Source organism: Argentina silus (assembly GCF_951799395.1).
Source record: "Argentina silus genome assembly, chromosome: 7".
In the NCBI taxonomy this organism is placed as follows: domain Eukaryota; kingdom Metazoa; phylum Chordata; class Actinopteri; order Argentiniformes; family Argentinidae; genus Argentina; species Argentina silus.
This window is the reverse complement of record NC_139661.1, coordinates 4,502,754-4,529,695: the sequence shown is the minus strand read 5'-3', so window position 1 is coordinate 4,529,695 and position 26,942 is coordinate 4,502,754. Positions and strand designations below refer to the sequence as shown.

The window sequence follows — 26,942 nt, the reverse complement described above, 5'->3', positions numbered from 1 at the left end:
ACTGCAGCAGCCCCCTCGCCCCCCCTCCCCTCCCCCTCCTTCCCCCCCTGCTTCTTCTTCTTCTTCGTCTGAATCCAACTTTCACAAATTACCTGCATTAGTCATGGGGAGGGCAGTGCATGCAGACAAGCCATCACAAGCTGCGGTATACACTATGGCTTACTGTCTTGTGAAATTGCCTCAAGGTGCTAGAGCAACATTGGCTTTGATTCGGAGATCACAACCCTTTAGAATTAGTAGCATAGAAATACAAGTGGGCATTTGTGGGGTTGCCAGTCTCTCTACGACGATATAATCATCATTGTGTAACACAACTGTATAGTAAAGGTCAGTGTCTCTGCAGTTTTGATATGAATCACTGTATCAATTCTATTCACTTCTCCTAAGCAAATGTGCTTGAATTTCTCCAATTTAATTCAAATTAAAGTGGGATGGCGCAGTACTAAGCTTAGTTCGTTAGAGATAGTGATCTAATCTGCATTTCACCCCTTCATTTACCTTTCACAATGGGTCAACTTCCCAAAGACAGCATGTGCCAATCATGTTTGCCAGTAAGATAAACTGTTTTGTGTGCACTTATATAGATGCGCATAATTTGATAAGGATCTTCATCATTACTCATACAATAGCTTTATTTGAAGACGAATGGATCGCCAGTACCGACCACGGCTGTTGAGCTTTGTTTATTCTAATGTTATGCAAAGACTCTTACTGAGAGGTAGTTCCCCCTCTTGTGATTAGTCAATCACCCACGATGCAGCTATTATGCAGTAACATTTGCTTAACTACCTCAAACTTTTCTCAATGGCCTTGGCCCGAAGAGCCCACAAAGGCAGTAACCGACGACACTGGAGACCCCACTTGACTCTCTCTAAGGTAGGACATCCATGTTGCACTCTCCCTCCCCCACAGTTAAGTGATGTTGTTGTTATTTTTCGAAACATTTGTATTCTTTAAGATAGGGCTTTTTCTTCCCCCCCCCCCCCCCCCCTCCTCGGAACATACTGTAACAGATATATTTTTTTTACCCTGATCATTTCTCATGCTCATGCACCTTGTCACACTTACAAAGACGTTATGGCCTTGAGGAGACCCAGTGTTTAGCTAACGGTCACTGATGACAAATGTATAGCCACATCCACATGTTAGCTGTGCTGGGCCATATGCCCTTTCATGGGGATGCATGCACATGTATGAGAGATTATGTATTTAAACACTGTTGAATAAAGATGGATGGTTTTTGAAAACCTTGGGAAACTCCATTTTCCTGGAACCTGGATGTCCAAATATTTAGTCTCTCAATTGTTAATCGTGCAACTGCACCAAAGTGCTCCTGATTTTTAAGTTCACTTGAACGGAGTCTGTTCATATCTGTCTGTCATGTTCCTAGCAATATGTTGATAACGGTGACAGCCGCTGGAAGACCACAGTATACTCTAAATGAGATGATACTTCTTCACTAGGGCAGGGATTTCATCAATGCAGATAACAGCTTTCCGCACTGTAACTTTCAGAAATGTCTTTGATTTCCACAACAGCATGTCACGGATCGAGGGAGTTGACATTTGATGTAGATATTGGCAGTGCGGTTGCACACACTGGATGACATCCTCACCAGGTTTGTCATCCAGTTCTCAATAGGTCACACCAATGAACTGACACTTGATCAAATCCAACTGAAAATCAATTCTGTTAATGTTGACTGGTTTCTCAAGCATCTACCATTAGGTCAAGAGGACATCCTCAAGGTCCAACGGAAACACTTTATATGTTTCGGTGCATGGCTACCTCATCATGAGAGCTTGATTCTAAATCACCTCTGCTACATTTAGTTTTCCCTGTACACTGGGCAGGTTTTAGGTTGCTGCCATGGGCCTATGTGGAACAGCACAGTCACAGAGCGTGTTTATCTGCTTGCTACATACAGTATATGCAGTCACATCAGTCCATTCATCTGAGCAAAGCCAGGTCTGGAGAAAAAAATATTCACTCACCTCCACCCTAGTCCTAAATACCTAAAGTTTGTTTTAGCAACCGTCTATGATGTGCACACTGTAGTTAGGTGCCATCACCCCATAAAGCTGTCTATGTCTATGCAGGAGTATTTCTAGGCAGACATGGCATAACCCTTATTAAGACATCACTGTTTAACTACCTGTAACTTAAATGTCAGTTATCTCAGTGATATATCTCTAAAATACGTGTAACACTATTGACCAAATTTTCATCAAGATGCATAACATGTACTGTACTCGGAATGGCCTTGACAGTTGAGGCATGCATGCAATTAGAAAATGTTTCAGTTCCTGTCATCTTACATTTTTACAGGTGGGCATAGGCCTGTTAAAAACACTGAATAAAAGTAACAGAAATTGGTTCATATGCTTGTTCAATTCAAACTACAAGCCAAATAACGGTGTAACTCATGTTTTCGGGAATTAGGCTCCATTTTGTGGAGAGGCAGGGTGCATGCTCAGTGCCCACACACCATAACCCAATATTGCCCTCTTAGAATAGTTTTGAGGTGCCTGCAACATGGTACATAGTGGAACGCGTAGGCTACTGTATCCAGTAAACTAACAACATTGAATATGATACTATAGGCTGTAAATAAAATAAGCTTAACATTGGTAAAGTACTACACCATTTACTACAGACATCACTCACGACAGACAATGTTTGTTCTTCTCTCCTCTGGCCTGCAGTCAAGTAAGCTGATATACAGTATTCCGCAAGACGATTTAGTACATTACGACTCAACTGTGATTTCAACAGCCGTAAAATGCATTCCCAATCAAAACAGTTATTAATCATTTGTAGTATTCAGCTTGTAAGTACAATGTGTGCAAAAAACACGATCCTTGATTTTTTTTTCTAAGTTTCTTTGTTTTCTAAGGAGAATGGTTCAATTAGGAATTAACATTATTAGCAAGACAATGAGACGCAAATGAATGCACATTTAAATTGGCAGATTTCACACGTCTTGTCTCTTTCTAAAAGCAGCTGTTAAGGAGAATACAACGTTGCAGATGAACAAATTTACTTTAGCTTAAGGAGATCTAATTAAATCTAATTGAGTTAAAATAAACAATGTATATTTCAAGAAACAATTCAACAAGTGAACAACAGCGTTGTATTTGGAACTAAAACATGTTTGATTATTTATCGTCAGTGTATAGACCTACATACAGTAGCCTACTTTTTTTTTTTTTTTTTTTTAAAGCGCAGCCGGTTGGCCGTATGGATATTTTATATGTTGCTGTCAGGTCAGGTAGTTTGTTTTGACAAAGGAAGATAAAGGGTAATGAAGGGGGTAGGGAAAGTTGAGTCGTGTTTTACGCAGTGGGTAATTGAGTACTTTGATTGACATGTGAGTGCCAAAAGGCGCAGACGCTTTCCGATTGGACGACGCGCACTTCACAATCTCCTCTTGTTTCCAAGCTGCGCGTTCACCGGGGCAGTTATCTTTGCAGACGTCGGAGTGAGGCAGTCGCCGCAGAGGGGAAACAGCAAAGCTGCAACAAGAGGAGGCAGCAGTGAAGTTACTGAAACCTGAAACTTTCTACTGAGAGAACATTTATCAACAGGACTCAGCTTTTCTTCATTTTCTTTTTGACCAAAAGCAAGCCTGTTCATTCTTCCAGAAAAGCTCCTGTTGTGAGCTGCATTTCTTTTCTATTCTGCAGACTCTCCTCTGTTCTAACTATGAGGTCTTCTGAGCCCTTGTGCCACTGGAGAATCATCCCTCTGGCTTTGACCATGGCACTGGTGTCAATGTGCAGAGCCTCTGAATATGAATACCTGAGCTGGAAGTCGGACATGTATAACGGTGGGCGCAGCTATGGCAAGCCCCCCCAGTGTGTGGACATCCCAGAGGACCTGAGGCTCTGCCACAATGTGGGCTACAACCAGATGCTGCTGCCTAACCTCCTGGAGCACGAGACCATGGCTGAGGTCAAGCAGCAGGCTGGCAGCTGGGTGCCTCTGGTGCACAAGAGTTGCCACCCTGGCACCCAGGTGTTTCTCTGCTCCCTCTTCGCCCCAGTGTGTCTGGAGCGCCCCATATTCCCTTGCCGTTGGCTGTGCGAGGCTGTCCGTGACGGCTGCACCCCCATCATGGAGTCATTCGGCTTCCCCTGGCCTGAGATGCTCACCTGCGACAAGTTCCCTCAGGATGACGTGTGCATCGCCATGACTGCGCCCAATGCCACTGAGGCCACTAAACCCACAGGTAAGGAAGGCCACCAAAATGCCTGTATTCATTATCTCTAACATTACTGGTCACACACACACACACACACACACACACACACACACACACACACACACACACACACACACACACACACACACACACACACATACACACCTGAGCCTTAAGCTGAGCCTCTGCTTAGCACATTAACTGTGGAATTGAATCAGGGTTTGCCTGTTGTTGAATTCAAATACTTGTATTTTACTTGATAAAGCTTCAATAGAAAACAATTCACTTATTATTGAAGTGTTTTGTAATTGTGTCATCTTGGCAAGGAAAATGAGTTTGTATTTTTATTTTTTATTTTTTATTAAGCAAATATTCATTTCATTTGCATCCAACTGTTTTCTTACCAAAACTCATATAACAAGGGGATGTTAGGCAACTGGATAGTCTATAATGATAGCCATTAAAGGACTATGTATTTTTCCATGTAGCTATGTGGAACAACTTAAAAGCACTGTGAACACCAACACTTTGCCCTATAGGATGTATACAGAGCTACTTGGCTGAGATAACAAATAGCCACTACTCTGACATAGTGTGAGAATAGACACCCATGCAGTTCCACAGGCGACAGAATGTTGTTTCAGGGGTTCAGGTCTGTTTGTAGATGTAAATTCTCATGCCCATGAACCAAATACAACCTTTTGGGGTAAATGTACCTTGGCTGCTTGATCTTATGCAGAGTAGATTGTAAAACAAAATCAAACAAAATCAGCTATAGATTGTTTTTTCTGTGCATTGACTTTTCAGTCTTCATTGAGAGTAAACGTATGTGACAAGCAAATGTTGCTCGCTATTGACAAAGAAGTGATGTTGTGATATTGTAATGCTCCTTTAACAGATGGTAGCAATTTATTTCAAGGTGTTTGTTGAGTTTTGAGGACAATGCTGGGAGTCGGTCCAGCCACAAAACTAAGCCATCTATTTATTGTATTTATGCTGACCTCTCAACTGACTTCATATTCAACAAAAAAACAAAAAATTCAACATATTCAACAACAAAAAAAACGCTATCTAACTTGACAATCTAACTTGACAAACAAATATCATTTGAATAACTGATAGAACATACACAAGTGAAATCCGAAAACCAGACGGACAAAATGGAGAGAGATACAAAAATAAGAATAAATCCTGCACTGTCAATCCTGCTAATGTAATAAACGTGTGTTTCAAGGCCACAGTGAATTCCCACAGGCACTGCAGGGATACTTGGCTATAGATAGACAGATAGCCTGGATTTCTGGCCTGTCTTACGGTCTGGCTTAAAATGACTAAAACTAAAAATCTAATTTTGAATTGGAGGTTGGAGCATAGTTTTCCCAAGCTAAATTCTCCTGAAATGTCAGTGAGACAGACTGATTACAACAAAAAGCCATGAACAAATGCAACAAAAATCAGTGTGTGAATGCTGTGGAAGGATATGCACAGGAAAGATTTTGTCTGAATCCCTTGTTCCTGTCATGGGCTGTATTTTATCGCCATGTTTTCAGTGTCTTTGGCAGGCATTCGAATCTCTTTTTTGAAAGACTGGGGAAAGGCTGTTCTCGTACTGAGGTGTTCCAGAGAAGGGAAAGTACAACTAGTTCATGCAAATTGCTCATAAATGGAAAGGGACTTTCCATCATCAACTTCCTTATATTTTGATCTACAACAGCACATAATGCTGCAAAACAGCATCACCGCTGAGATGTGGATAATTTCAAACCGGAATAGCTCCGTCGTACAGTGAACTGGTGTGGACTGGACTGGACTGTAGACTTTCCAGCACCCCGATGAGGGGGTTTCACTCGGTGGTGCTGCAGTTTACACAGTACTTACTGTATCTGAGGTAGTCTATCTGCCTATAGTGTGAATGTGCTGGGTGGAGGGGCTGACATGGTGGTATTGGGGCTGGTATGGGCAGCAGGAGCTCATTGCCTGAGAAAGGCCTCCTCTTGGAACTTGGGGACCACACAGGAGATTCACAGTCTCCAGACGTCACCTGTTATCATATGGTGTCAGCACTTGCGATAAATAAGCCAAGCGTTTGCCCAGCCCAGTAGGCCACAGGGTTGGTCTTGTTTTAACCCCACAATGAGTCCTCTACTCATTAGAGCATGTAAATGCCTGTCTTTTTTTGCCGCCTCATTACAGTTGACTGATATTTTGCATTTATTAATCGACAGTTAGATATTCTTGTACAGGGAGACACAAAAATACTGAGTAGTGTAGTTATTTAGTGCAAAATCTATTTTAGTTGAGTTGTAGTCATCTATGAAAATGTAGTGGCTATTACAGTATACAGTAGATTTTTTTTTTCTTTCTTACTTTTAATTGGTTTCATGAATAAAAAAAGAAAAAAGGTGAAGCCCCTTCATGGATTTTAATAGAAGTTAATTAAAGGGGTTGTCACTGCTACTTGATAAGTATTGGGCAGGTGATAATTGATTTTAAGTAGAAACAAGATGAAATGGAAAATGGTGCCTCTTTGGCTTTGTAAACAGTGGCTGTTTTCACAAGCTCTTTCCACCTGGGTGTAACTTTCACAAGCGTTTGTCAAACACACGTAATGGACAACTGGCAAGCACAACAAAACAGGATAATTGTGTGTAAATATGTATTTGTTTACATTTTACCATTTGTACATGTATTTAGAGATTGGATGTTGAAGCTGGGCACATCCAACATGTTGTTATGGTATTTAAAACCAAGTTTAAAAGTCACTTAATTCTCAAATTCCTAAAATATTCACTAAATTCACTTTACAGTGGGACACTGTAATTATAACTAACCGGTGCTTTAATGTCAATGTCATGTCGTATTGGATAGAATTCTTTTGGGAACTGGGCTTTCTGTAACGTTGGAAAGTAGACATTCAGTATACGTTTCCTGGGTGAGTTTCAAGCTTCAGACTTCTCTCCATCCTCATAGTGCATCATTTGAGAATCTATATGGGGATTCAGTTCTAACAGTGATGAATGAATTATCTTTGAAAAGTTTCAGGTAACAGTATGTGTGTGCGTGCGTGCGTGCGTGCATGCTCGTGTGTGTGTGTGTCTACATGCAGGCACGTGTGTCAAAGTGTGTATTCAGATATCAAACAGAAAAGACACCAAGCCTGCAAGGCAGACTGAGTGTTAGTCAGTGTGTCAAGTTACAGTAGCACAGAGACTCTGACAGATCAGAACCAACCACCTAATTATAAAGGAATGATGGTCACATTGGCCCTAGTGTTGGACATTGAGAGGACTGCTGATATCCCCTATCATTTAGTTAATCTACAAGATAGCAGGCAGGGCTGTTTACTGCTGTTCGTAGTTAGCTATAAAAGCCCAGGACATTCCAAACAGAGGTCAGGTCATCAGATCCTTGACCTGACGGGCAAGACTTTTACTGTCAAGCCAGAACTAGTTTCACAGTGAGCCCTGGATTTGTTTCAGTACAGCATTTCATCCACCAGAATGATTTGAAACATAGATACCTTAGAAGTAAAAACAAATGGTTTACCATGAAATGCTGTGGTGGAGTGAGGTGTGAACAACCACTAAGGCCTATTGGGGTCAGTATTGCTATTGCTTGTTTCCGGTTTCCGGTTTACTTCAGGAAGAAGAAAACAGATGGAGAGTGCTGTAGATTAATTTTTTGCATTGGTTCAAAGCTAGCTAGTGTGCCAGGTGGATGATTTTGCCATTCCCATATTTCTTCCTTAAAACGAATGTCCCTTCTTCCTCCCCCAGGTTACTCCCCCATCTGTCCTCCATGTGACAATGAAATGAAAACAGACGCCATGCTGGACCACATGTGTGCCAGCGAGTTTGGTAAGCATCCTTCTTACCACAACCCTACCATGTACACTCTTGACATTACCTACCACACACACACATACACACATGCACACACACACACATGCACACACGCATGCACAAATACACACACACACACACACACACATGCGCGCGCACACACACACACACACACACACACACACACACACACACACACACACACAAAACATAATGTTGGTCAAAAGTGTGGGATGTACCCTCTGTTACATAACTATAGTAGAGTACCAGGACTTCATATGATTACATACCGTACTATATGGGACATGGCGCTACAGTTTTTGGAGTGGGCCTATGTCTCCCCTCCTGCCTGAAGTCAGCAGCCTTCAATCTATAAGAGATCTGTCCATAAACAAGCTTAGAGAAGTGACACTTCTTATCACTGGATTGCTGAGCTCTATACATTCCTTGACTCTTACCATTCCAGTTCCAATAATGAGCTTGTTGCTTTATCCTAGCTATGATGGTCTGCACACAACATAGGAGAGCTACAGTACATTCATTGTATTTTTTTTGTAAGTGAGGTCTTACATGAGGTGAGTTAGGTTAATCAGTCTATTGGAAACAGAAAGGCTCTTAAAAAGAAAAGCAAGTTAGATTAGAAGTGGGAGAACTTCTAAAGGGGATCAGAAACACACAGTGCTGTAAGTCTCATGGTTAGTCTAGATTCTCATGGATTTAGTGCCAATGGACCACAGTAGATTGATAAAGTGAAGGGAAGAAAATGTATCAATAACCATACTTTCATACCCTTTAAACATGCACAACCATAAACATACTCGTGTCAGAGGTCTAAGCATAGTTTCACGAAAGAAATGTTCCAGAGCAATTGCAATATTTCATGCTCGTTGGATGAGAACTGTTATTATTTTATACAGGCCCTGGCCAGCCATAGGCCTACATGATGTCAGTCGAAAAAATAGGTCTGTCTTTTATTATCAGAGGCTTTGACCAGATGAACATTTTTCCACGTCTACTTTCAGACAATGCTCAGGGTAGGAGTTATTTTCTGAGTCACAATTGTTGAGTTAGTATGTGAAATCCGAAAGATTTACAAATGTATACTTCTGGGGATTATTCCTTCTACTTTTAAAACACATAATGGATTACGCGCCAACTGACCAAGTAAACAGAAGTGAAGGTCTTGAGAAAGATCCCCTCTGGGGGTTATATACCATGTTCGGCCTCGTTTTCTTGGCTGTATGTTTAATTCTCACAGCTTTACGTGTAAGCTGAAAAGAACAACCTCCTTAACTCGCTAGAAAAACAGAGTTGGAGAGTTTTTTAACCCCTGTGACTCCGTGTCACGGTCTGTATTAGCCTTTTAAAGGCTAATATTCTGCAGCTAATGAATTGGGGTCATTGAGAGTGGCACTAAAGTCTTTATGTGGCAGGTATTTGAAGCTGTAAAGTGGGATGTTTGTTCTGCTGTCTGGGCCTGCTGGAGGTGTCAGGAGGCTAGCTCAACTCCTATTGGTCCATATCACCCCAGCCCAGAGGATTGGACGTAACATGGCCATTAACATGTTCTGCTTGACGATACCATCCGTTCCATAATTTGTCAGTGCAATATAGCAACAGCTTTGTTGTTGTTAGTGTATGCAGTGAATGTGTGAGCCCAGCACACCTAGAAACAGTAATTATATGCAGTGAGAATGTGCACAAGTTGCTGCACTGCATTTTTTATTTTTTTTATTGCTAGCCAGTCTCCAAGTCGCAGTGGTTTCAAAATCAATTCCAAGTGCCAGACTTTGGGAAGATGGACTTTGAGCATTAAAACCAGATTTTCATTCAGCATGGTTCTCAGGAAAAGCAAATACAAGGTTTATGCTCTTTAAATGGATTGTCCTCTGAAGGGCCCAACTTTTCTGTCCTCAGAAACCATCCCAGTTTGCCAAGCGAGAGTGGCACATTATTATCTCCGATAAAGACAGATGTTGTTTTGGTTCCTTGTCATCATCTCTCTAACGCGTGACATCTGAACTTACCCTGGCAGGCTGAGCATGGGTACTGATAATGACTGTTAAATGAGGCTGTTATTGCTACTATTAGAACCAATCACAGTAGGAGAGTTCTCTCAGTCCTCCCATGAGAAACAACCTGTTTACAGTTGCATGCATAGCTGTGTGGCAATGCCATGGTGGTTTTGCTGTATGGGCATCGTGTGAACTCGCAATGTTTATGCTGACGAGAGGTTTTCTAAGTACTGAAGTGATATTTTTCTTGAAAACAATCATAGTGAGTTCCTTGGAACCAGACTACCAGTAATGGCCTTCATATTGCGTATCTACTGTATTATTCAAGGCTGGGTATGATTCAAAGGGAAGAATGGCGTGGAAGTCTAATAATGACAGTTATGCATTTTGTCAGAGAAGAGACATGTGTGCAATGTGAAAGCAATTATGACATGATTTGACTGAAAGGTCAGTTTTTTACCTCAACAGAGCATCTGGCCAATTTGTTTAGCTTTCATCACGCCACTTTTGGTCAGACCAAAAGCGGGGAGGGTTCTCAAGAGATGCAGATTGCTTAGACTAAGCACACTACTCTAGACTTTCTCCATTCAAGTGTTGTTTTGCTAGCAAGATACACCAACTTTCCTTTTTTTTTTGTACTGTTCACATTGTCATTATGTCCATTTGTTTATATTGATAACCAAATAGACAATTACATGAGCATAAATAATCTACTGACTAACTTTAAACTGTTAATGCCTCACAGCAGCCAGAGGAATCTTACATAGAGTTCTTTATTAATCTGTGTGGACTAATCATGTCAAAAGTATGCCTGCTCTGGCATTGATTTAGCTTTTTTCCTCACTGAAAACCTCAGTTCCTGGAAACATCTTATTGCAAAAGGCCTGTTCTCATTTAACATGAACGTTAAGTGTGAAAGAAATGTGTATTAACTTAATAATGTGTGCTATTATTTGAAGTCATCAATAATTGCTTCCTTCCAATCCCACAATCACGTTTGAGGTTCTCAGGCGAGTTTATCTTGATAAAGCTGGAGAATTTTTAGGCAAGACAACGTTTTGATTCTGTATGGTTGGGTACAAGAAAATCTGGCAGAGGAATAAATACATGTGTTTGTAAGGCACATGGAGTCATAGAAATGTGTTATTCCAAGAGGAGGAGGAGGTTTTTTGAAGGTCTGCTTGAGCACATGTGTCTTGCTTTGAGTAGATGAGCCACATTTTTAGCTGTGGCTCAACTGAGAAGGGATTGAAAATAGACAGCAACATTAAAAACAATATTCAATATTATGTAATTTTTTAAATCTGAAATGTAGAGGAATAGTTTTTTTGTTTTAGTTTTTAACCCTTTATTTGATGTTGGTGTAAGTTAACAGTTGAACCTAAAACATTGTGTGCTTTTGATGGTAACCTTCGGTCACAACGATGTAGGTCAGGACATGTTTGAAATACCAGTGGAGATAGATAAAACCCTCCCTGGTTCTTCAAAGCTACTGATGAAGCTGTTTCTAAACAGACTCCATCACTACAGTCTTAGCTGGTGATGGTTTTATGGTTCATCCCACTCAACATTTTGTTCCCCCGCCATGATTTATGTCCATACTTAAAGGTTTATTGCAGCTCTTTGTTACGAAACTCTAGAACACTCCAATTGAATCTATGTGCTCTACTTTTGACAACTGACTTTCTTCTTGTTGACAATTGCACCATCGCCATGCTAATGCAGTAAACAAAAGTGCAGCCCTCGCTATGGACTGATCACATGGGGCTCATGGGAGCAGACAGATTTCATGGTTGTGAATGGTGGCAGCACACCCCCTCCTGCTGGCTTTATGACACCATCTGATTTGGCTGAAAGCCTGTCTCGCCCTCTAAGCCAGGAGAGGAAACCGGGTCAAGGGTCGGGGACAAAGGTTAAAGCCTAGATGTCCACAGACTTTACAGCATTGAGGATTGATGGAGATATTTGGATGCTGACTGAGACTTGCCTGAGAGTTGAAGTTTGGTTTATACTGCATTTTCCTATCTTGGCCCATGGTACATGTGAAAGGAATGGGTTGCGAAAGGGTTGTAATTCTTGTGTCAGTTGATAGTTTGGGGTGAATAGTTTCCAAAATGTGGGCCCAGAATGTATTAGATTAAGAGTAACATGCAACCGAGTTGAACTGCCCCTCAGGCACTGATCAATGACTGAGTAATTTCCCCCCTTCACAGTGAAATCATTTCATATGCCATACCTGGTCACTGTACACTTCAGATGAGGAGATTATACACACAAACAACGCAAGGTGCAAAGAAAGTTCAGTGCAGAGTTTAAGCTGGATTTATCAGGTTTTGAAGTGGTTTCAGGGGTGGGCTAGACCCTCTTTTTTATGACTCGCTAATTATGAAAGCTGCCCGTTTTGATTTCATTTAACACTAAGCCTCCTCACACCGACTTCCCAAGGACCAGAAACAGAGGATAAAAGACCTAATCCCTACCATGTGCACTGTTAATACCTGGAAAACGGGACTGTTCATTTAATTCTTTTAACACTTTAATTGGCAATGGGAAGATATAGGGGCAACCGATGAACCCTTAAACTGGCTAGTCTGTAGTAGCTAATTTGGGGGCCTTTTCAGGGTTCAGATACATTAGTTACATTTATTTACATTAGTTGTGTTCAAGTATTTTGAAAAATGTTTCACATTTACTGTTTTGCTCAATGGATTCTAATCTTATTGCAATCAGACACGTGTATGTTTTCTCTAACACTAGATTCTCAAACGCCAAATTTAAAGTATCATGGGTGAAATTGGTGTTTATAGTGTAGATCTGTACAGTACTGTGGGTCACATGACTATCGCTGATCTGGGCAGGACCTTAGATCAATAGGGAGTCACAGTAATGCGCCACATGTTTTTCTCATGTTACCATGAACAAGGTCACCTACACTACACACACTTTGCAGGCTGAGATGAAGAGGTGGTCTCTGGTGTCTACCGAGAGGCTGAGATTTGGACCACCATGGGGCTGACTCGTGCACCATTTCAGGAGGGGAGGTGGAGGAAACAGAAAGATTAGGAGGTTAAATAGAGTTTAGTGAAAGATCAGACCGATTAAGGCGAATCAGAGGCCCGGTGTGAGATTTGGAGACAGATAAAAGTCAAGAGGAAAGGGTGTTATTCCGACATTTGGTGGGAGTAGACGAGTGTCCTGGTAATATTGGGCATATACAGTCGTTTACTGTAGTACCGCAGGGGTAATTCTATCAGTAACCAATTAGTATACAGTAGTGGTGATGAGCATAAGGTGAGGCTGGTGCCTTTCTACTGGTCATTTCTGCAGTTGGTCATTAGGGTGCAGACAGGGATTCATTTCTATAAGCTCATGAGAGAGAGAGGGTATTCTGGGGAACAAACCCCCCAGGTCAGGTTACATCTGGATGGTCTCAGGGCAGACAGGAGACGTCATTTGAACATTCCTGTCCAGTGAAAAGAACAAGAGCATGTAGGCGGATCAGTTTCCCCATAGAGAACCATTCATCTGGATGCTGTCTCTTAGTCATGTCCTTGGAAGAAAGAATGAGCCTGATATTGTGGGGGTGAGCCAGAGTGAGTCTGATATTGAGCCCCCCCCACCCCCACCCCCCCCTTTCATCAGTACTCTTATCTTACCTGAATGATCCTAGCCGCTTGGGACATGCCACTGATACCCCTCTGCAACCCAACTCTCTCTGTCCTCCTGCCTCACAGCTCCTGGCATGGTGCATGGAGGGATAATATGACTGGCGTTTTGTTCGGTTATGAAACATTAACTAGCACTTTTTAGCTCAAGTAAAAGTAAAAATCCTCAGGATAACCATACAGTGTATTATAAGCCCATGACTCATTATGCTCAGTAAGCTGATAAGAGTTTATGTTTATGTATTTAACAACCATCTCTCTATCTTTCCTATGTCTGAATGTAGCATTCAGGACCAAGATCAAGGAGGTGAAGCGGGAAAACATGGACCGCAAGGTGATTCTCCAGAAGAGGAAGAAGGTATTGAAAATGGGCAACCTGAAGAAGAAGGACCTGAAGAAGCTGGTACTCTACCTGAAGAATGGCGCTGACTGTCCCTGCCATCAGCTGGACAACCTGGGCAACCAGTACCTGATCATGGGCCGCAAGGTGGACAAGCAGTACCTCCTGACGGGCATCCACAAGTGGGACAAGTCCAGCAAAGAGTTCAAAAAGGCCCTCAAGAAACTCAAGACCTACAAGTGTCCAGCTTTCGAGAACGTCTTTAAATAATCAGCCCCCCCCTCCCCCATTTTGCATCTCATGATACATACGAACTTGCACATCACACCATACAACCCAAATGTTTTGCTTTTTTTTTATTGTTTTGTTTATATATCTATATTATCTTTGTATATTTACTGACCAACTTTGAATTTTCCATAGACCCATTATTTTCTGGTTGAGCATTGTGATCATTGAGACCTTCTGCTGTAGTGGTGGGTCATCATTTCTCTGAGAAGTTAAAGGACACTACAGTAATCTCCTGCTTCACTGACATTATTTTCACTTTGTGTACTGAATGTACAGTAGATACTCTTGTTACACACTCCCAGATATTGCTGTATAAAGATTCACAGTTCAGAGAGTCTTGGCTGAAACTGATTAACTTTCTCTCACTCTGATCATATGAATAGAGATCATAGACCAACAAATTAGATCATACAGTATTGAATAGATATTCAATACAGAATCTTGTTTTCTAGCTTTAAAAGCCACACTGTAGAGGAGGTATATGGATAGGGGTCATTGAATAACTTATTGACAATAGTATGATAGTGTGCCTTCTTCACCTGATTATTTAGTCATATTAATGACTGCACTACAGTTGATTTATGATCATTTCATCTTCAGTTTCCTCATTTCATTTGTTTCACATTTTCTTTGACTTGAAAAAATATATTAAATGTCAATCCATGTACATTAAACTGCATCATCCGAGTCCAAATAACTTTTGGAAGTCTAGTAGTATATGAGATGTACTTTGTGCCAAATGCTATATGTTACAGTATACACGTTTTCAATTGCACAACAGTCTTTGTGATCAGTCTGGTATATGATAACGAAATCCCTTGCATTTGTATATGATGTCAGATAATATTTGACCAAAGTTTTCTTCAGTCTCCAATTGCTATCCATTTAGATTGGCATTCATTAAGTTTGTGAAAACTGTTTGTATCCTTACATTTTCAAAGTGCAAATTGTGGATTGACAAATCTGTATTTTTGATTGTTTTGTTCTGCATTGCTGGTCCATCTTAGCACTATCATTTTAAATGACTGAACATTTGAATGTCTGCAGTGCATTGCTGCCCATTATTATGTACATACACATTTTACATAAATATAGAAAAACAATGAAACATTGTCTGGAATATTTCTCTTTAATTTGCCCTTGCCCTCATATAAATGTCTGTTTTGGTTTCACGATGGCAATGCTGTACAGTATAAACCCATAAGAGGAAGACAGTTATCCATTTTTAATAACCTGTCATCAACTTCTCGACTGCACCCTACAGTGTCACTATTGTCCAACATTGCACAAGGTATTACTTTCATGAGGTATTCTCTATTCAGGTTGCTCTGAAACAGTTGAAGGAGGAATGGCATACCAAGTGTGGTCTGAATTGCAATGTTACCCATGGCTAGTACTCATACACCATAGAATTAAAAAGGGAAACCACATACAGTACAGGGCATGCTACTATATGGTTGATTTGTATGGAATGTCAGCTTCATGTGTCTAATGTCCATAATGATTTTCAAACCTCCATATTATTTGCACATGTTTGAGAATTCTTGGCTCTGCTCAAACTGACCTATGATTTTACACTCTATTTGACGTACGTGCCCAGCATTAAATGCCAACTTAACAGTACAAAGGATTGACACACTGACACAAACCATTGCCCTGAAGCCCCCATCCCAGTACGCAATGGGTTGATATCCTGTTCTCAGTTTTAACACACATCTACACTAATTGTTAAGGATTTACTATATATCTTCTACTGTGACACTTGAAATGAGTTACATTGAACAAGGAAGACCCAAGTTGTAGCTTGCTGCTATCATAAAATGATTGGCATTGATGCTGCTCGTAAATGTTACAGTGTGTCTTAGAAGAACAGTGTGATGTCTTAACATTCAGAAACTTACATTTTCCGCTATGCTGAAGATTTTGTAGCATATTGCCTGATGCTGTGAAAACAAAACAGGAGATCCCGTGCCAATACATGTTCAAAGTCAGTGTTCATCATTGCATGCAGGACTGTCATGGCTGTCAGAATGATTGGAGCTGTTCTTGGTGAAGCCAATTTCAAATCCCCATATTTTGGAAAGAATGGATCACTCATGCATGCTGTTTTTATTTCTTATTCCTCAGACGATGTTCTACAAACAACACAGATTCTTGTTTTGACGTCTTACCCTTCCACTAACATTCAGTTGCGGTTTCACAGGCTGTTGGTAGCTTGGTATGCTGTGTAAATGCAAAATTAATTGAGATATACATCATTAATATTTCATGCTGACAGTGAAATGCTATCTCAACCAGAGGGAGTAAAGTCTGTCTAATCAACTGTCAAGACATGTTTTCAAAAGATTTTTCTGATTAATATATTATGTTTCCCATAGTGCTCATGTTTTTATTAATAATATGCTAGAACTTTGCATTCAATATAGTAATAATTATATCTAATGTGTACACTGAGTACACTGCAGTAACAAAGGTTTGAATTGATTAATCATAACCTGTAATAATATGTCTCTTCCTTCAAATGGACCGTGTCGTGTTAACATGGATAAACAACAAAACAATAAACCATTTTGTGTTCATACCAATGAAATGCCTTGTAAAAAAACCCCAAAAAAACTAGGAATATTAAACAGGCTGGTCAAGTATCCATCTGTTTTCAGTAATGTGTTTGGTATTGCAAAATACATCTCAGATGTGGACTTAGGTTTCTAATCATTACTTCAGCTGTCTTCAAAAGACCCCCCAAAACACAGAGTCAGGATGCAGCTTTACCTTATTAAAGGATCTGTATAATAATTTCCCTCATGATTCCATGTGTAACAGAGGCAGTTCGGAGACCGTGCTCATGTGATAAGTAACTTTGCATGAGACCTGAACACTCGAGACCTGAACACGCGTTACTGTAACGTTCTCTGAGCTAATGCCAAGGCTGGTGTTATGACAGGAGACCCGGATTCGAACCGGTCAGTCACATTGGTTCTGGAATGGGTCTCTGCAGAGGAAGGGGGTCATCCTCCGTTGCAATGTAGACGATGGTGGTGGTTTGCTATCATGGATCACTGCTGTTGCCAATTATGCATCGACTGTTCATGTGTCTGCTTATCCTCCTGCTAAAACAGATGACTTGGCCTACATGCAAGCCATTCAAAGAGGCTTACATGGAGGATTTTCTTAGTTGTGTTGCAGATACTGTGCAGACCAAGCTTCGTAGATGTGAGGACAATAGAGTTGACACATCTGGGCACCTCTGGACACGACTATCTGTTGTTTTTCAGGATGCAACTCCACGCCCTCACATTAACTGGCAGAAACCGTAAAGTCTTATTCAGGCTTACACTGCAAATATTTGGCACCAAATAGGCTGTCGTAACATAAGACGTTCTTTTTTTACGTTTTGTTTTTTTTACCAGGTCCAAATGTTGTGTTTTATGGATCTTTGAACCGAGGCTGAGCCTGGAGGTTTTCAAAGTGAGTCAGTTCTCTGTTTTTAATCCACGTACGCACCTTCAAAGGCATAACCATTCTTCTAACTGGAGTAAAAAACATCCTTTGTATTTAATGGTATAGCTGTATTCTCTGTTTTTACGGCGCGCCATCAGTAGCCAACAACATAAAACGGTCATTTTAGGTGTTTTGTCTAAGCACCCATCCATGATACAAGAAGTCATAAAACAAAGACTTAAGGAATCACGCTGAACAATACATCTCCACCACTTAGATAAATATGAATTATAGTTTATGCTTTGCCTTTTGGTCAGTATCTCATGCCATTCCTGCAGCCTTGCTGTACAGCACTTTTTACAGGAGTAAAAGTGCAAGGAGTACACACAAATTTCACTTTCCAGTGAACAATAAAGCTTCAAAAGAGGTGTTTTGCTGTCTGCTGCACAACTAGCATGTAAACCTCTCAATGGGAGACCATTTATCATCTGTATGTTAGGTGTACTGTAATAGCTATTTGTATGGTTTCAAACTGCAATGCTGTTATAGCCAACCAGCCAGCCAGACAGCCAGCCATATTATTATAGTCTTGGGATTGTCCACCATACTCTAGTGTGGAGAGGGATGGGTTAATGCGCACTGCATTTGGGGCCAGACTTTGAATTCTTGGATTCCAGTCAATTTGGCAGATAATTCATATCAATCTCTTTTCTTTTGACCAACTCAGGGCTTCAAGGCACTTTCTCTCTCTCGCTCTCTCTCGCTCTCTCTCTCTCTTGCTCTCTCTCTCTCTCGCTCTTTCTCCCTCTCTCTCTCTCTCTCCCTCTCTCTCTCTCTCATCTTTTAAGGTTTCCCATGTTTTATTGTTGTTCTCTCAGCATCTAATCATGCATTTACAACTTTACAAGAGCGATTAATCAACCTCAGCTGAAACAAAGAACAGAAATGTCTACTCTCATGGAACCCTAAAGGAGGGGACAGTGTCATATTGGGGAGAGAAACAATTGCATTTTTAATAATGTGAGGCAAGCATCTGAGAGGTCAGTGTTAGATCAGGCATACTGCATCACCGCCATGTGTTTTTGAATAATAGCCATTAGGTTTAAGAGGATGATGTCATGGCAGGGTTGCTGTTCCAGTAACTATATTCCTTCATTCCTGCACTCTCACATGATGGGATTCCTGTACTGCATGAAAGACTCTTTTTTTTTCGTCTATGTAATTTACAGACATGCAAATATTTGCAATAAATATATAACAGTTGGTCCGCATACACATACCCTCTGCAGGAGGGCTGCCAGAGTGAATGCTCTCAAAGTGTGAAGGGCGTGCTTTTAGAATCTCTGTCCCCTTGCAGTAAAACGTCATTGAGACACAGTAAAGTTTGATGAATTTATGTAACTCTATTTGCAACTTTCAACATGCAGTTAAATGCAATTACCTGTAACAATCTCTCACTGAATCTTTTCCTCATCATCGCCACTGAGTCTGGGCGAAGCAAACGCAAATAAACAACTCTGAGGAAAGTTTAGTGATGCCAACATCAACTCACTCATGTCATTTTTGGAAGCATTTCTAATTCAGTCACTAGTGTGACCAACCGCCTCCAAGATTCCAAACGACCTTGTTCAAATATTTGGGTAAAAATATGAGACTGGATAATTCATCATGAAAAAGCATAAGACCTGTCAAAATAAATGAAGAATGAAGAAAGGAATGAATAATTCACAGCTGTGGTGTCCATGAGTATGTGTTTTAGAGAGATTCTTATTTCTCTGATTGTGTGCAAATGTAAATACTGATCCAGCAAAAGCAACTCAAGGTTAGATTGGCTGGTCTGTTGCAATTTCTCACATAACACACTTCGCGTCAGTGAGTCAGTGTACCATAACTAAAGATGGTTCCATCCTTTTCTCTGAGGCCACTGATCAAGAAAGCAATATAGAGGAATCTTAACCCATTGCAAAGGAACTAAAGGTCACAAATGTAACCCAGGTTCTCTGAAGGAGATGAGGGAGACCACTCACTATGGGACATGCACTTGTGTACCTTTTGATGAAGACCCCTATTCAGTCATGCCCGGTACAGGTTGGTGACGAGTGATATCACCCATCCCAATAAAGGGATGCTGCAAGCGTGTCATTTCATCCAGAAAGCCACTCTTCTCTCAGCGCGAAAGGGGCAATGAAGTGAGGGGTCTCCCTCAAACAGAAAAACTTGCCCACACACCAAAGCAGTACAGCAATGATGCTACATTAAATGGTGGAATATAGCTAGTGTGCCAATTGTCTGAGACCAACTGGTAACTTGTTATTTTGTGCTAGCTCTCTTCGCACAAAGCGTAGGAGCTAGCAACTGTTACATTAGGTGCATGCTCAAGTTGTAATGATGACGAACATGCTGGCTAGCCAACTGTCGCAGTGGTCAGCTGAAACTTACACCAGGGACAGAGATAACTAGCTAGGAATTATGTTGAACTAGTAAGTGCTCAGAGGTCCTAGGGCTATGAACACAAATACTGAGAACACTAATATCTCATACACAAGATGAGAAAAAATGTTGCTTGTCAAAGCTAGCCAAGGGCTCAGCTGTCCAGAGACAAGTCATTTAGTTAGCTGGCTGTCCAAGCACTAGCCATAGCTTACACGAGGGACCTAGCAGGTTATAATAATAATAATCGGGGGAATTATTGCTGAGCTAGCAAAGGTTCAACAATTCCAAAGAACTGCAAGCTCACAGGCTTGCTGCAAACCTTCTTATGTTAACCTGCAAGCTCAGAGAGTTAACAGGCGCTCATGAGGTGAAAATCATCAAACTTGGCTCATCAATTCTACGGAAATCTTATTTAAATGTCACGATGAACCACAGGATTCCAGTAGATAAAACAGGAAGAGAGGGAGAATCATAGGATTCTCAGTGGAACAGTTAAGCTAAGTTGTAGCTAGCTACAATAAAACAACTACAGTATGCTTCTGACAGTCAGCGAATGAAGAGTGGAAAGGATGAAATGGCTCTCTTGCACCATCCCTTTATTGGGACGTTTGATAGTTGGGGCTCTCACTTGCAAAGGTCACCAGCCTGTGCCAGGCCTGATTGAATAGGGGTCTTCAGCGAAAGGTACACAAGAGTGCGTGTCCCATAGTGAGGGGTCGAACAGAGTTGACTGAAAGAGAACACCATTTCACATTCGCTGTGTTTTATCGCTTTGATTTATGTGATATACAAGTGACAATATTGAAGACATTAGACGAAGCATTGTTTATATGTATTGTCTGTTTTGTCTCATTGCTTTGCCACCATGAAAATGACTTCCATCAAACTCGGTTAGGATCTTATATCATGTATTTGGTATGCATCTTTTTGACGTTGATGTTTATGAATACTCAATAAAGTAGGAGATGTAGGTAGAAGACATGTTTATGCACTCGTATGAGTCCTCCATATTCTATCCAGACCAGAGAGCTCATGGGCTATGAGGACAGATTCATTACTTTAAAGCAGCCAAACCCATATTGACATCATATTAAAAGTTCAGTCATTGCTCAATTGTGTGCAGCGCAGCTTTGCATGCCAACAATTTTAAGTGAATTTCCTAAACCGTCCTCCAACAGAGAAACCACCAACAGCTGTTGCTTTATGGAGTTAGCAGTTAGTGTTCTTACAATAGGCTACATCTTTATTGATACTACAGTATACTAAATGATTATATCAGTATAGATAGTAATTTCTGTTTTGTTCTTTGAGTATTTGCCTCTAATTGTTGATTCCAAAAGTAGCGCTTATTTGAATCCCAATGTCCTCTTGTTTCAGCTCTCTATCCCTGCGAGGTATGCTATGCTCACATCTGTAGCAGTTTCAACACAGTGATTAGTCTCCATGTCTACTCTATCTTGTCTTACAAACAACTTTGAACCTGAGCCGCCTGGTTGTTATGCTATCTTGATGTATTTACGCAAAAAAAGACAGCTTTATAGTTTTTTTCCATCTGAAATGAATGTTCGGCACATTACATATTTACTTTTCCTGGCAGGGCTCCCTTTGGAAAAAGACAAAGTTATAGGTGGTCTTTAAAAGAAATGCACAGAATCAGTAGCTGTAATCAAGAAGGTTCATGATGTAGAATTTCCATATGTTGCAAGCGGGTGAAAACCACACAGAGATTATTTAGCCCCAGAGTTACCACAACTGAGAGGCCCTACTGTTTGTAGGCTTAGGCTAGAGACAAATCATGAACTGAAAATCATTTGTTTTATCCTCAACTTTGAATAAAATAATTCAATTATCAAATGTTTTATTTGTTAGTGACTGGAGTTAGTATGCCTTTTATTGGAATTCCTGATTGTTTGTTGACTTATTTCTATAATCTTTTAATGAAATATATAATGTCTTTACATTACACTACACCATCAAAATAGGCACATTTGGCTCTATAGTATAGTATAGTTACTCTTAACTAAAGCAATTTATATGTATATATTTTCTCTACTATTGTATTCTCAGAGGTGTTGTGCTATAGATTTTGTACGACCCCTGTGTATAAAATGCCCTTCAGGGGAACATGCATGTACTGATAATTTACAATGTGACACTTTTCTCCCGCCACGTCCAAAAACCAGATGGGGCTGGGAGGTGAAAGACTTACCTTTCTTGAAATAAGCCATAAACGTTACATATGGTAATGGAGTGTTTAGTGTGTGAGAGGAAATTAGAATGGTAGCTTAACTACCCTTACGTAAACGCTTATTTTAGCTGACTCGGTAGATGTTTTTTGACTGTGTGGCCTGGTTGAATTGCATTACATGTTGGAATGCAATGTATAGTGTCAGTTTGAGTGAGTGTTTGTGAAAACAGAAAAGCCACATATATACCACATATGAAAACAATTGTGTGATTTAATGCCACGTATTTCTGTAGTTCTATCTATAGAAATTGCATGAGTATCAAACAAACATCTTCTATTCCTCTGTTGACGTATTAGGATAGTTTACACCTCAGACAAAGCATTATAACGGTCTTCTCCCCACCTGCAATCTGTTATGTGACTATCAAGCCTGGGCATGGCTCTCTCACATCAGACTGCTTAGTTAGCAATCTGTAAATTGACACTGTACCATCTTGTTTGTTCTGATTGAGTAAACAGAACATCACTAGCAATTACCAAAACACACCTAAATGTAATGTCAGGATGAGTTTTAACTTGGAGGATTTTCCAGTCAGTGCTCCCTGTTTATATAGCACACAATTTTCCCTGGGAACACACAAACACACACACACACACACACACGCACACACACACACACACACACGCACACGCACACGCACGCGCACACACACACACACACACACACACACACACACACACACACACACACACACACACACACACACACACACGAGGCGAAGCACAATTGGAGTTAGGAGCTGTTTAACATTCGTCAGCTTTTATAGTTCTTCTGCTTTATAGATATGGCTGTGTGTGCACGCTCTGTCTGCCAATATGCAGACTAATGAAGTGACAGATCATTCCCATGGTCATAACAACGTTTTTACAGTGTGTTCTCTGTACAGCACATACAGGTCCTATACACATGGAGGGATGTTGCTATGCACTAGGCCTCAGTCAGCCATTGGTAGAGCCCCTGGCTGTGACTTGTCGATTTACAATGTGCACGATCTGCCAAGGGGTCTTACTGTACATATGTAGCAATTAGGACCCTTGATTGCTTGTTATTGGTATTCTGACCCAGAATCCACTTAGTTAGTTCATACATGTTCAGAAAAAAAGAAAGGCCCCTTATTCATGTACTGTAGTACTACTGGAGTGAATAGATGGTGTTCAATTGTAGTGCAACTGTGGAGTTGCACTACATCTGCCTTTGTGACCTGATTATGTATTGACCTAAGATATATGTATTGATATCTGTTTTGTATGTTTCAAAATGTTGTCTTTCAATGAGGGTCGATTTCAGCACAAGGCCTTCAAACACACCTACAAAATAGCCCTTCGCAACAAATATAGCCTCACATAATGTAAACCTTGTGTGGTATAATGCCCATCAAATTCTCAGTTACAATAAAAATAGAGGAATGTCTGCCTGAACCTTTTGTAGGTACCACTCTCCCAGGGGGAGCTGTGGACAGAGGGATAATCTGAAGAACGAGTCTGGAAAGAAAGGTCTGCTCATATTTCATCCCTGCTGAATGGGAGATTGAACCCTTATTTGTCCAAGCCTGCAGGGTGCATAATGAACTACATCATGTTTCTGTTAGAGCAGCAGTATCAGGTAATAGATCAGCTGTGTCAGCAAAACATTAGAGACTTTTTGGGAGGAAAGTGAGAGGAGAGAACACTACTGCTGTGATCCTGATGCATGCGTGGATGGATTTTGTGTCCCTTCAAGCAAAGTACAAACCCTCACTGTAATAGCTACAGACAGAGGAGGTATTCTAGACTGTTGAGAAAAAGAAACGTGCCGCTTTCAAGTAATCCATATTGATTCCCTCCCGTAACTGGATGAATAGATGGGGCAAGTCCATTATGCCAAATAATCACAACATAAAGTAATTCCTGTACACCGTCTCTCTCTCTCTCACTTCAATTCTGTCTCTCTCGCGCACGGATAATGCTTCATTGTAATGGTCAAGGGGATTTGGTAATGGTTTCTTTCACAGGGCTTGTGGCTCTTTTGTTTATGGAGATGAACCTCATTACCAGTAAAAAAAAATGTTAAACTGTCCAAACAAAGTGGTCAAATATGGATACTGAACTGGTGGTCATTTAGTTTTCACTTTTCCAGGCAGTCATCTGGGATACACAGAGTTGGTTATTGGGCCTTGGTACAGATGTGTGGCTTCAGATCTCCCTCTGGTGGTAGTTGTAGACCATTATTACTGGGATAGTTTGATCATCTCCACAGTGCATTATGGTGGTAGCTTGTAAGAGTACAAATATTTCAGTGTGAAGGAGGTGAGATCTAATACTAAGAAAAAATGGATCCCAGGGCAACAAATGCCATTTGGGAACAGATCCACCATGCTTTATGACCCTTACAATACTGCCAGCAAGTGTTAAACCATTCCAGAAAGTATAAAAGTTTGTGTGCTGGCAGTGTTTGGGACTATTCTCCCATGTGAATCAGCTCCCCACCCAGGACAAGAGAGGAGAGGAGAGGTGAGATGCTGTTGGACATTTACACCAGCATTCAATCTTCTAGCTGGAAGCAGAAGGGCTTCTCGTTTTTCTCATACTGGAGTGTGGGATTCCAAGACAAACATGACTGCTCTCTGGCGCCCCTCCATACCTGTGGGCACAACTGGCGCTTGCCTGACGCGCCTCTGCCAACACTCAGCCGCCCGCACCAGCCCTTCTCTTAGAGGTGAGAGCCATGCATATTCACGGAATGCTTAGTTTTGTTCCCTAGCCCAGATTAAATAAAACAAACAAAAAAAAACAACCCGATGCTTAAACAGAAACAGTCCTAAATGTGGTTTTGGACAGGATTGGCTGTGGTTTGGATGGAAATGCTATCAAATGAGGTGTGGAGGGGTGACCCTGATATATTATACCCTAAGTACTTCCTTCCTCATAGATCTCCGGCCCTTTGAGAATTGCTTTACCAGTGACATTTTCTTACAGCACTATGTGGGTTTTGTAGTTGTAGCGCATAAATGAATGTGTTCTGCAGCAAGAAAATGTGCAAAAAAACAGACAGTCTCACTAAATCAGACTCTCCATTCAGGGTTCCAAGATTACACATTTGGAAATTCAAGAGTGTAAAGTAGTTTTTCACAGGAAGACACAATAAGATAATTTTTATGTTTATAGAAAAAGTTTCTTCAGAAGAGTTATTTTTTCCGATTAGAGTCAACAAAGCTGAATTCACAATATCAACCTTTTGTGTCAATCAGTCATACCTCTTGTCCTCTTGGTTATGATACATACACAATTGAGAAAAATATCTAGTAGAAAAACATCCACTAGAGGGAGCCATCTTCCAACACTGTGAGCTGCATAAATGCAACTTAGTACGACCCCATGCTGTAATGCAGTTGAAATGATCACAGCTCTGAGTAGCATTCTCCCCAACATAGAAATGATACACTACTAGGTAAGTACCACTCATACCTGTTTTAGAGCTAAACCAAAGATTGAGGGGTACCTCTAGAATACAGAGCAGGGCCAAATGAGCTTAGATGGAAAACCCCCCAGAGTCATTGGTTATTCAACATCATGGATCAGCACGTGTGGATGACGGACTGCGCCCAGGGTCCCATGTGTCCTCTTGATGGATGGTATGTTTAACTCTGTGTCTCATTGATCTGTTGATGCTTGTAGACATCCCCATGTCCTGTCGTCCTATGGTATCAATACTCTGCGCCCGTACAAAGCATCATTAATAATCGTTCAGTCACACTTTATGGTCCAATGGCATGTGCCACGTGGTCAGAGGACATGGTGAAAATGAAGTGTGGGGATGAAAATGGATCTCATGGCCATGATTCGTCAATTTTTTCAACTTCAGTGGGTGTCATTCCAATTCCAACAGCTTCATTGAGTTAATCACTGTTGGTGTCCATTCAATATACCCCAGGGATTACATTTTATTGATTTACTCGATTACACATTTTCTGTGTGCATCAGCAGGGTCTGTAGTAAAAATATAGGATCATTGCATGGCATGTTCCATGTCTTACAGTATTTCATTGCATTGTATCATCCAGGTATTTCAGCAATGCTTGCAGTAGGATGCTGCTGTGTATTGTGGCTTTGGTTGGATGGTAAACATGTTAGTCAGAATCTCTGTCTTTGAGGCTACACAGAGTTGATTTGGAATGAGCACTCTATGTTGCGCTCGAGAGCTGGGGATTCACCGTCTGCTTTAGTCTTTTTCCTTTGAGGTTATAATGAGGTTAGGAAGAGGATTTGTAGACTATTTTCTGTTGGTTTTTCACTTCACGGTTGGGACTCTTGAGCTATAATCCTCATAAATCCTTTTGTGAGTCTGACCAGGTGAAAAACACAGCTGGGTAACATGCAGGGAAAGAAAACCATGACCATCATCAACATCATCATCATCTTCATCCTCATGCTCTTGATCCTCAATATAATATCATATTTTCTATCATTTACCGTTCCAAATTATT

General features: G+C 40.9%; 1 protein-coding gene across 1 annotated transcript; it reads left to right on the top strand.

Annotated features, from left to right (window-relative positions):
* The first annotated feature begins 3,482 nt into the window (after positions 1 to 3,482).
* Positions 3,483 to 15,469, top strand: sfrp1a (secreted frizzled-related protein 1a). Its single transcript, XM_083672864.1, has 3 exons — positions 3,483 to 4,231; positions 7,981 to 8,061; positions 14,011 to 15,469. Exons 1-3 carry the CDS (start codon positions 3,706 to 3,708, stop codon positions 14,334 to 14,336), a joined length of 933 nt encoding a protein of 310 aa, XP_083528990.1. The 5' UTR covers positions 3,483 to 3,705; the 3' UTR covers positions 14,337 to 15,469.
* The last annotated feature ends 11,473 nt before the right edge of the window (positions 15,470 to 26,942 follow it).

What these genes read in the sequence shown, in the direction of transcription:
- sfrp1a (XM_083672864.1), top strand. Translation starts at nt 3,706, where the DNA reads ATGAGGTCTTCTGAGCCCTTGTGCCACTGGAGAATCATCCCTCTGGCT. An exon ending in TGAGGCCACTAAACCCACAG is followed by an intron (nt 4,232 to 7,980) that starts GTAAGGAAGGCC and finishes TTCCTCCCCCAG; the next exon opens with GTTACTCCCCCATCTGTCCT. An exon ending in CATGTGTGCCAGCGAGTTTG is followed by an intron (nt 8,062 to 14,010) that starts GTAAGCATCCTT and finishes GTCTGAATGTAG; the next exon opens with CATTCAGGACCAAGATCAAG.